This window comes from Hipposideros armiger, unplaced genomic scaffold, assembly GCF_001890085.2.
Source record: "Hipposideros armiger isolate ML-2016 unplaced genomic scaffold, ASM189008v1 scaffold_119, whole genome shotgun sequence".
In the NCBI taxonomy this organism is placed as follows: domain Eukaryota; kingdom Metazoa; phylum Chordata; class Mammalia; order Chiroptera; family Hipposideridae; genus Hipposideros; species Hipposideros armiger.
The window spans coordinates 2,471,377-2,483,209 of NW_017731469.1; the positions used below are offsets into that span (position 1 = coordinate 2,471,377).

Here is an 11,833-nt window from a genome sequence, read left to right on the forward strand (position 1 = left end):
AAATAGTTAAGGAATACTGATGTCTTTATTTTAAAAGACAATTGATTGGGGACTCTTAAGCTCCTTTGAATTGTATATGCCTTTGAGTAAAGCCTCTTGGTATATTGTGGTTTTACTGAATTGTGGTGGTGAAAATCACACTCCAATCTTGAACTGGATTTCCCGTTTGATGGGACCTGTGACTCCACATAAATTGGGTAGGCAGAAACTGATTGGTGGCATATTGTTGATTTGATCCACAATAGCTCCTTTGAAAATGTGTACAATTTTTCAGTACTACGTACGCATGTATAAAATGACAAGGTGATAAACGTTGTCATTAACCCTCCCTCTTTGCACCGACTTTTCCTAGGTGAAGTCCAACATCGAACACCCAACGGTACTATCGCCAGCAGTATCGAAGCCCCCAAACTGCCTGTTCAGAAGACTGGGGAAGCCGATCCTGGGAGAAAGTCCCCGAACAGACCTGTTTCAGATGGCAAGTTGGAGTCGTCCCTTGAGGTGGACGTGGGGAAGTTGGTGTCTCGGCTGCAGGATGTAGGGACCAAGGCCCTACCAAAGGCCACCAATGGACCAGTGCCAGGCTCCGGGCCCAGCAAGGCCCTCTCTTTCCACATAAAGAGACCAGCTCCTCGGCCTGTGGCTCACCCCAAGGAGGGTAAGTGCTTGGGGATCCTATGGGAACCAGAGCTGAACCCAACTACTTTGCACCTTGAGATCTTCTGGCACTTGGAGATATTTAAGTAGAAATCTATTCCGGTTTACTACCACTGATAAGGGAATGGTGGACAAGAACATAGAAACCATTCACAGTAATCACCAGGGCAGGGATGAGGTGCCTGTTTTATTTGCCACTGAACCCCAGGTGCTCAGAACAGTGCCTGACTGTCACATAGTAGGCAATCCTTATTTAAACAGTAAATTAATAATGATAATATTTATTAATATAATTATTGCTACTGTTGCCATTCATTAAGTACCTGCTATGTGCCTGACACGTAGCTGTTGACATGCTACTTTTGATCCTCACTACCTGACTGTGAAGAATGTATTATTATTGTTTTTTTCTACCAGAAACCTGAAGCTCCTCGTGGTAAGTGGCTTGCCAAAGGCGAGTAACTGGCAGAGCTGTGTTCTCAGACTTACCAAGTCTGGGAGGCACCAAAGCCTGTGTGATTTTCACCAAGGCAGACCTATCAATTTACCTCTTTATCAGAAGCTTTGAAACTGTGAATTGCTGTTTTCTCGTTCTCACTTTCCAGTTGAATGGAAATAGGGACAAAGGGACACAACTTCTGTGAAACTCTGGACTTTGTAAATTACAAATTGAAGGTGTGGCTGACTTCTGCAAATTTAATTGGCTACTGCATGTGGAGACTCATGTAGAGAGGTTGGGGCTACTCCAGGGGAATTTGGGGGGGAGATGAGTCTATGAGGTAGTATGTTATAATGGAACGAATATGGACTTTGATATCACAAAGCCTTCCATCCGTACCTGGTTCTTTTATTTATTTATCCTCTTTACTTTTAAAACTTATTTTGTTCAGTTACAGTTAACATTAAATGGGGGTTCAATCAGATTTTCACTAAATAACCGTGTGTTCCCTGGCTGGACCCACAGATGCTTCTGTTTGAGTAGACTTAAGTTTTTTAACCTCTTCGCACCTCGTTGCCATGTCTGTTAATGAGAGAAACAGCTCACTCCACAGAATTATAGCCATAATTATAGCTAGGGTTCAAAATGAATAACAAATAAAGTATCTGACATATAATCAGTATTCAAAAGATGTTATTCATTTCCTCCCCCTGCCCTTCCCGTCTGGAAGATTTGCCTCTTCTTGGGAGCAGCCACGTAAGGCCAGACTTCTGTGTAGACATCTGCTTCAATTTATAAGTCATGTATTGACCTTCACATCAGTGTGGTAGAGAGCTGGGTCACTCCACTTAAATTCATCACAGTGAAGCTTGTCTTGCCTGTCGCCAGGCCTTGAGGTCAGCCAGATCCTATCAGCTCAGCACACACAGTATGTCCTCCCTCCCTAGCAGTTCTGCCCTCACCAACTTCTGCTGCAAAGTTAAATCTCAGGGGCATTCCCCTTGGCCCCTTCCTCCACAGTCCAGCCCCGGACTGCCGGTGGCAGCTGCTCTGATCTAATGGTTTAAGTTATTGAAAGTACTGATCTGACTGTCCACTGTCAGCAAAACTGTCTAAATTTGTGCCACACAATTGCCTGGCTTTGCTTTCTGCCTTCAGTTAATCAGCAGTAGGCTAGTGTGATGCGGCTTTTTCCAAGGTCCATGCCTCTAGCCTTGGCTGCAGAAAGCAGAACTGAGGTAGTACTTTTGGCCTTGGGGGAGAGGCAACCAAACCTCTGGTGTACTTGCCCCTTTGACCTTGCCCACCCCACCCTCTACTTCCTCCCTTCCTCCCCATATTGGATGCCACTCCCGTGATAGATCCCAGGCATCAGAACATGTATCGAGGCAGCCAAAGCTGCAAACAGCTCGGACGCTGTGCTATAACTGATAGTTCTTAGCCCTGGGTGCTGGCCAATGGCCTGAATGGCGGTGTCAAAGTGAGGGAGCTGTGGCCGCAGCATACCCACGCCACACTTTGCAGTTGTCATCCTGTTTCAGCTCTGTGGTTCAGAGCTTTGCTGACCATCCTGGGAGTCGATACACAGGCCTCATACTTTTTTTTTTTAAGATTTTATCGAGGAATTGGGGGGAGGGAACAGCGTTAGGGAATCGGGGAAGGGGGAACACACAAGTTGCTGTTCTTTTGTTCTTCAGTCTAGTTGTGAAGGACCTTGCTTCACTGGCCCACGTTGGTATTATCATTGTGCTCTTCCCTGGTGAGGCAGTCGCTTGCCGGCCATTGGACGGCTGCTCATGGCAGTTCATGACAGCTCATGCCAGCTGCCGGCCAGCCCCACTGCAGCCTATGCTGTCGCTGGCAACTCACGGCATCCCAGCTCCAGGTTGAGCTGTTGTTCACCATCCTAGCTGTAGAGGGCGCAGCGTCACTGGCCCTCATGTGGGATCCAAACCGTGGCCCTGCTGCTCAGAGCTGGTGTCCCAAGCCAGCTCCCTACCAACGTGCCACTTGGCCGGCCTCAGGCCTCATTCTTTAGTGAGCCAACTGTGCTCCTGACCTGTCCCCCATCTTCACCCCTTGTGTTGATCCAACATTCAAGTGGACTTGATATTCTCCACATTTTTTTCGTAGCAATTAAAAATAGCACCTTTCTTAGCAAGGTGCATGTTAAATTGCTTTGTTTCATGGCAGTCAACTTGATAATAAAATCAATATTATTTGCTGACATAATTTCGTCAAGGGCCATTTTCTGTTCCAGACATGGAATGGGATATGTTCTCTTCTTCTATTGTATCTGATTATTGTGATAGGCCTATGAGATAGGTTTTATTCTCCCCATTTCACAGATGGAGAAACTGAAGCTCAGGGAAATGAAAAAAATTACCCAGAGTCACCCAGGTTGTAAGATATGGCTTGAACCTAGACTTCTTGGGTACCACATTCTTATAATATTTCATAAGCAGCTTTAGCTACCATGCCCTTTCTGTTTTCTAAGAAGCATTCACTTTGGGGAGCGTCAAACTGTGTAAGTCCAGTTTCCTCCCTTTGATGTTACTGCCTCTTACATGCCTGGTTTTGGAAAGGGCTTTTGTATCACTTCTAAAAGTGACTTGGGGCTTTCCTTTGAGGAATGGAGGGGGAAGACATATACTTACGTGTATTTGTTTATTTATTCAGACACAGTGCTATGTAGCATGAGAGACAACTATGAAAGGCCATGGTCCCTGCCTTCCGAAGGTTTGTGGTATACACTCCCAGTACAGCGTGATCCGTGTTCTAGTGGGGGAGAGGCTAAGTCTGGTGGGAGCCCTTCACTGTGTCTGAGGTCCTGAGATAAAAGTGGAGAGTACATCCACACCGGGACCTTGTGACGTATGGCTTCAGGAGCCCTTACTAGCTCTTCTCCTGACTCTTATGGGAGAGAAAATACTGCATTCTGGTGGCATGCTCTTGGGGCTTGGAGAAATAGTGCTTGTTAGACCTTGTCCTGCCACAGGGCCATCAGTTCTCCACTGAGGTCACTAATGCTAAGAGTGGCATTTGTATCTGTTCTACGTGTATTTAGAACAGACGTGCCCTTGCAGTAAGGGGCTGTGCTGGGCGTTATCCACATTTTCTGGCTTAAACTCATTATGCTTTAATAATCTACGTGCTTGGTTTTCATTCTCTGCCTTTTCTGGAGCCTAATGCCAGATGGATACTTAGTGGCTAAAGGAGAAGGAGGCTTTAAAGTGAATATAGAAGAGTATCATAGAAAGAGCTAATCCTAGAAGACTGGGGGAATCTACAATAGGAAATGACCTCCCCTTACTCCGTACTCTCAGGTTGGGTGTAGATGGATATAAGGAAAGGAGGACGAAAGTTGCTTAAGATTGAAGACTGATAGCCATCAGATCCTAAGAAATCGACCAATGCTAAGATTCTTTGATTATGGCCATTTGACAGAGAATGGGGAGGGAAGGAACAGGTTGGGCTGGAAAGGGCGGTCACATCAGTGGTAAAAATCAGGTTGTGAACCAAGGTTTAAACGAAATGAAGAGGAAGTACAGTTTGGTAGAAAGACCACAGGCTTAAAAAAGCTTAGTGGGGTCTCAGATGCGACTTGGGCTCCAGAGCCTCCCCGATGTGAGTTTGAATCCTGGCTCTGCCTCATTCTGGCTGTGGGACCTTGGCCAAGTCACAACATCTGAGCTTTAGTTTTCTCATTTGTAAAATGAAGATAATAACTGTGCCCATAGGGTTGTTGAATCAAAGAAGTATCTATGTGCTTGGCACAGAATGAGTACTCAGTCAATAGCAGCATTGTTTTTATAGGAAGCTAATTACTAGCTCCAAGACCTTAGTTAGGTAAACTTCATTTCTTTGAGCCAGTTTTCTCAACTGTCAGTGGGGATAGTGCCTACATTGCAGGCAAGGTTTCTGTGGGGTTAAAAAAGATTAGGTATACAACACACCTGGCAATACGAGGCCTGACAATGAAGTTCATGGACTTATTGCAGTGATGTTGCTACCCTTTTTTTGATATCAGAGGGATTATTTATTATGAATTTTTACCAACTGGACAAACAGTTCACCAAGTTTACTATTTGGAAGTGCTGAAAAGGCTGCATGAAAAAGTTAGACAACCTTAACTTTTCGCCAACAATTCATGGCTCTTGCATCATAACAATGCACCAGCTCCCACGGCTCTGTCTGTGAGTTTTTAGCCAGTAAACAAATCACTGTATTGGAACACCCTCCCTACTCACTTGATCTGGCCCCCAATGACTTCTTCTTGACCTGAAGATAAAGGAAACATTGAAAGGAAGACATTGTGATGACATTCAGGACATCAAGGGTAAGACAACGGCAGCTCTGATGGCCAGTCCAGAAACAGAGTTCCAAAATTGCTTTGAAGGGTGGACTAGACGCTGGCATCGGTGCATAGCTTCCCAAGGGTAGTACGTCGAAGGTGACCATAGTGATATTCAGCTATGAGGTATGCAGCACTTTTTCTAGGATGAGTTTGCAAACTGAATTGTCCGACCTCATATAATACAATTTCAAACAAATGATAGTGCTAATGGGGAGGGGTAACAACCTCCCAGGCAATGGCATGCATGGAACATGGTAGATGTCGACTCTTCCTTGTACTGGGGAGCCTATGAGAAGCCTCAGGCCTCAAATATAGATGCCATGAAAGAGGTCAGAGGTACTCTTTGCACACTCAACTTGTCTCTGACCATGCCTAACACCCAGAAAGAGGAGGACCGTTACTAAGGGCAAGGGACAAGGAAGGATTCTTAGCTATCGGTTAAGGTCCAGCTTGAGTCCTAATCCCACCCTGAAGCCTCCTGACAATCCTGCCCCAGAGAATTCTCCCTCCTCCCTTCCCTTCCCTCTTTTGGCACTCAAGCTTGGCCCTCTAATGTGGATACTAAGTTACAGTATTCACACGTATTTCCCATGAGTGTGAGTTCATTCTCCAACTCAGTTTTAAGCCCCTGGAGGATGAAGTCTACATTATATCATGTGTGTGCATTACTTATGAAAGCACAAGTCTGGGCACACATGCCTTCCAGAAATACCCAGTATGTTGAACACCTTTCAGTTTAGGTTTCAGAATAACCCTGAAATTTGGGTATAGCATGGGTGTGTCACAGATGACACAACTTTCCCTTAAAAAGGAAAGCCTTTTTCCTTTGTCCTAAATGACTGAACTGTATTTTTCTTTACTCAATAAATATCTCTTAACTACCAGTCACATGCAGAGCAATTTACGTGAGCCTCTGGTAATTACAGAGTTGAATTCTACCCGAATCTTCTGAGTAGGAGAACTAGAGCCAGCAGAACAAAGAGCCCTGATTTGGAGTACAAGATGATTAGTGCCTTAAGAGTCAGACAGAGTAACTTTGAGCATATGAGGCTAACAGATTGATGTGGCACTTAAGCTGAGTCTTGATGGATGATGCAAACTTGGGCATGTGGGAATAAGGTAAAGGGCATCTAGGAAATTCTAAGACATGTGCAGAGAACAGCAAATAATACTGCTTATGTGGACTGTAGGATATGTGAAGAAAAATGACAGAAAGGGAAAGCAGAAAGATCACCTGAAGAAAAATGGTAGAGGGGAGTGAATTCCAGGTTACAAATGTTTCAGTTTATTCTGCAGGCAACAGGAATTTGTGAAATCTAAATCCCTGTCTGTCTATCTATCTATCTATCTATCTATCTATCTATCTATCTATCCATCCATCCATCCATCTATCTATCCATCATCTGTCTATCTGTCTATCTATCTATCATCTGGAGATTTTTTTCAAGCTGGTTCAGTACATAATCAGAATGGCTTCTAGAGTACTTGAAAGCAGCTTATAAAAGTCAACAGAGAGAGATAGAGGTCTACAGACTTATATCATGGATGCATTGATCTGGAAAACAGTCCAAGTCCACATTGTACAGGTAGGAAAGGGATCTGCTTAAGATCACACAACAAGTTAGTTTTAGCATTAATACTGGAATCTAGGTTTCTTAACTCCCAGTTATATTACTCTTCCATCCCTGCCTCCTCAGTTTGACATCGTGACTTTCCTGTGGCAAGTTAGAGTCAGGAGATAGCAATATGGGAGTCTTTCAACCAAGAAAACCCTTTGCTGCTAACTGCAAAGTTTGACTTATAGTGAATCGAGTTGGAGCTCCCAATAAAGAACCTAGGAAGACACAGGCTAACTAATGACTTTTGTCTTCCAAGGCCTTGGGTTGATGTCCACTTAGATGTGGCTGTAATTTGGGAAGGAATGGGGTTCATATTTTTGGGGGGGTGTCATCTGGTTCTCTAATCAAGTGAAGTGATAGCCCTAGGATGGACACAGCTTCAGGTAAATGTTGTTTGGCTCTAACTGCCACATGTGCTGCCTGTCCAACACCCCCTCCAGTCACCAGAAGAAACGGGAGAGCGTTGTCAGCTCTGGGAATCTGTAATCTGTAGTGAGCCAGCAGCATCATGTGGCCTCTGGCTACACACACATATCATCACCTGAGGAGCTTTGAAAAATACCCACACCCAGGTCCTGCCCCAGTCAAGTAAACTAGGATCTCTGGAGATGGGGCCCAGGTACGGTACGATTTTAACATTCGCAGTGTGTAGCCAGGGTTGAAAACCACTGGTACTTGGGACGACATGGGCTTCGGAAATCAGATGGATCCGAATCTATTGCCAGTGAACTAGGAGGTTACTTCTCATCTCTGCATCTGTTTCCTCAACTCTATTATGCAGCAGTCTAACCAGTGTTAAATGAGGATATATGCATAAAGCACTGAGAACACCAGGAACAGAACTGGTGTTCAGTAGAAAGGTAGCTAAACTTTTTACCAGTTGTGTTATTATATTCACCATTGTTATTATTATACTAATAATAACAACAAGACAGCAGACATTGAGAGGAACAGTGGATGCAGAAACAGGAGACAAGGGTTTCAGTCATCCGTCTACCACTTACCTGACTGTGGGTGAGTCAGTTCACCTCTCTGAACCTCAGTTTCTGTCTCAGTAAAATGGATGGATAGGGTAAGATCCATCTATTCTTTCCTCCCAAGCTTATTGTGACATCAAATAGTTATCTGGGAAAGTGCTTTGAACGGTGTAAAGTGTGTCAGGAAAATCAGGTTATTGTAATTTTGGACATTGATTTTACTGCAATTCTGTGTACCTAGCCTAGTGCTAAGGGGAATCACATGTCTAGAAATGTAAGATACAGTCTAGATGGGGAGACAGAACTCACATGTGTGTACATGAATAGTGCTTGGTTCATTCCTCCATTAGACCATCAATCACACTATATTACCACGAATTCTTTTCACATGGTCTCCTACACTAAAATGGCTAGCTGGAGGACCTAAAAAAACCCACACGGCAATATATAAGCATATGTAATTCCCATCCATGTAAACGCATAGGTGTGAATTACCTACGCCATCTGGAGTGTTAGCCAGGTGAGATTTGAGCTGAGTTGTCGGGGAATGCTTACTTTACAGTTAAGACATGAGAACAGGGACAAGTATCGGGCATGTACCCCTGCTGTATGCTAGGCATTTTCTCTACGCCGTCTAATTTAGTCCTTACAACCACCAGGTGATGAGGCATTATTATCCCCATTTTCCAGGTGAATAAATTGATAGTCAAAGAGGGGAAATAACTGCCCAGGGTCCCGCAGCTTGGAAGCAGCAGAAAAGGCCTCAAAGCCAGGCCTGCCCAACTCCAGAGTCAAGGGCTTGCTTTGGTAGGGTAGTAAGGAGACCAGTTTGACTGGAGTAGAGCTGGTAGTTAAGAGTTCGGAGTTAGTGCCCGCGGTGATAATTTGGGACCAGCTCCTAGAGGGCCTTGAATTTATGTTGAGGAGTTTGAACTTTATTCTGTGCATTTTATAGCCACCTGGGAAGATGTTTAAGGGAAGAAAAACAGTGTAAAAATACTTAGGGTAAATCTTACAACAGCATGTATTATCTGGATTAAAGGTAATGCTTTGTATATTTGCCTTAAAAAGCTTTATACAAGAAAGCTTACTGAATATTAAGATTTCCTAACAACAGTTGGATGAATATCAAGACCTACTAACACCCGTGCACATGTCTTGTTTATATATGGCCTCATCAGGCCACGAGCACTTTTTACGGACTTCTTTTCACTTATTTTATGTGCGTATATTTTTTTACTTGGCCCAAGTCCTTGTCAGTTCATGGATAATATGTTGATTAAATGCGTGTAAGAATTGAGTCGTTTGCTTAGCTTTGTGTTTGGGTCTCACTTTTTGCTGTTAAGAAGCATGTTTTTGTGCCAATTGTTTTTTATTTTTTTATTTCTTTGGGGTTAAATTCCTTTGGGCCTGATCCCCAGAGTGGATCGACTGGATGAACGAGTATGAATCGTCTCATGTGTATGATTTTGCATTTCATCTGCATTGTTCCAGAATTCCTGATGGCTATCTAGATAGAGTAAGCCCAGGGTACAGTGCCACCAGCAGTGTGTGAGTGCATCCGTTTCACCATCCTCCTGCCAGGAGTGTTTTATAAAAAGCTATGTATCTTTATTGTGTACTGACTCACCTGGAAACTAGAGGCACAGAGGGAGGCTGCTACAATAGTCAAAGCCTAAGTGAAAGGGGCCTGAGTTTTGCTGATGATGAATGTAATCAATTCAAATTCGTCATCAAACATCGACTAAGCACCTACTGTGTGCCAGGCACTGTACTAAACAAATCACTACCTGATTAAATTCTCTCCCTATCTCTGGAAGAGAATGTATTATTGCTCTTGATTATAATGATGCAGAAACTGAGACTAGCAAGTTGATGTGACGTGCCCTATGTCACACAAATAAGAACTTCAGAGCCGAGGTTCAAACATAGACTATCTGAAGGGATAGCTGCTGGAAGAATTGCAAATAAAGAGAAAAAAAAGTCCAGAGTTGTTAGTGACTAAAAAGCAATGGGCACCAAGCATTAGACAGCTGATATTGCATGCTTGCTCGTGAGTACTGTTCCATTTGGCTGACCATCCACGTTTAGTGTTGTTCTCTCTTCTAGGCGACGCTGACAGTTTCAACAAAGTACGACCTCCAGGAGAAAAGCCAACCATCATCCGTCCCCCAATGAGGCCTCCAGACCCTCCCTGCCGGGCAGCTGCTCCCCAGAAACCAGAACCAAAGCCAGATACTGTAGCTGGCAACGCGGGGGAAATCCCGCCATCCGTGTAAGTAGGCTCAGTCCTCAGCTTTGACCTAAGGCCCATCTTAGGCCACTAAGAGAGCTTTCAGGATTACCATTATGGTTGGGAAGCGTGCCCAATGCACAGCCCCGGGACATCATCTGCTCCATAGTCTAGGGGAATGTCACAGAGCAGCCCTGTTTGGAGTGTTCCCCTCGACACTCAAGGCTGAGAGACTTCCTCAGAGCTGAAGAATTTGAACCTTAGCACCTAATTGGAGACCCATTTTTCCTAGCTGCTCTGATTGCTGGAGGGCGATAAGATTACCTTCTGTTTCGTGCTCCCTTGGCTCTGGAAATCTTTCTTATTTTCTTGGTATTGCTACTGGTTTTAAAAGTAATTTAATGAACAGATTCGTTCATTGCATTTGTGCCTTGAGGCTCTATTATTATTTTTTTAAAGCAAGCACATTTTTTTTAAATCTTCCAAAATGGCTCAGATTCTCCAGAGAGGTGCTTACAGGTTAGGAGCTGAGGTGATGTCCAGCAGACCTTCCTCAGGCTGGACTGAAAACCAAGGAACCTGGGGTGGAGCTGCTGCACTGGGGCCACAGCGCTTCTCAGGGACCAGCCTAGCTTGGCCACAACGAGCCCGGCTGGCCTCTCCTTTGCCAGGGTCCGGGACCCCTCTCAGTATGCTCCTTCCTGGTGTTCCTTTTTCTTCTGTGTCTTGTTTTCCATAATTGTAAAATGGAGGGACATTTTTCAAAGCCTGCGCCATTTTGACTTATTAGCTAAGTGTGTTTGCACAGTGCCAAAATTACACTTTGCAACCTAGAACTTTTTCCACTTATTTCTCCCAAGAATAGCCTGAAGGGGCACCCTACTTAGATCATTCCGAGCCAACAGGGAGCACAAGGTATGGGCTGTAGCCTTGGCGGTACCAGTGATCTCTGAGCCATTTCACATTCTGATACTTGGGTTTCTCCTCAGACCCAGGTCCTTTACAGGCTAAGGCAGGGCCAGGCATTGGTGGCCCGTCTGCATCATCTTTTCTTGTCCTTTCCATTGGCCATTGGTTGTCACATATATTCCAGAGCAGCTAACTCATGATACTTGGTTGGCTTCTACTTACAGGGTGGCTTCCAGGACCAGGTTCTTTGAAACAGCTTCCCGGAAAACAGGAAGGTAAGAGACGTAGGTGACAGAAGAGAAACAAAATTGCTTTTTAATAAATACACCATAAGCATGTCATTTGCTCTTTCACCGTCTCCTTTTCTATCTCTCTGTGTCTCTGTCTCTCTATTCCTGTCTCGCTGTTGGTCTCCCTCTTTCCCCCAGCTCTGTCTCTTACCCTGTGTTTCTGTACCTGTGTGTCTCTTTGTTGATGTCTCTCTATTTGTCTCTCTGTATCCCTGTTTAACTCTTTTATGTCTCTGTCTCCCCATGCCTCTCTTTATCTATCTCTGTACTTTGACTCTTTGCCTCCCTGACTCAGTTTACCCATCTTTCTTCTCTCTCTCTCTCTCTCTCTCTCTCTCTCTCTCTCTCTCTC

The 11,833-nt window shown here is 44.4% G+C and overlaps 1 protein-coding gene across 2 annotated transcripts in view; it reads left to right on the plus strand.

The window, feature by feature from the left end:
• OPHN1 (oligophrenin 1) overlaps positions 1–11,833 on the plus strand; it is a 286,883-nt gene that overhangs the window by 267,116 nt on the left and 7,934 nt on the right. For both annotated transcript variants that reach the window (XM_019648067.1, XM_019648068.1), the window contains exons 21-23: positions 353–658; positions 10,159–10,324; positions 11,416–11,466. In XM_019648067.1, the coding sequence (XP_019503612.1) occupies positions 353–658; positions 10,159–10,324; positions 11,416–11,466 (523 nt within the window). The remainder of the gene's footprint in view (positions 1–352; positions 659–10,158; positions 10,325–11,415; positions 11,467–11,833) is intronic.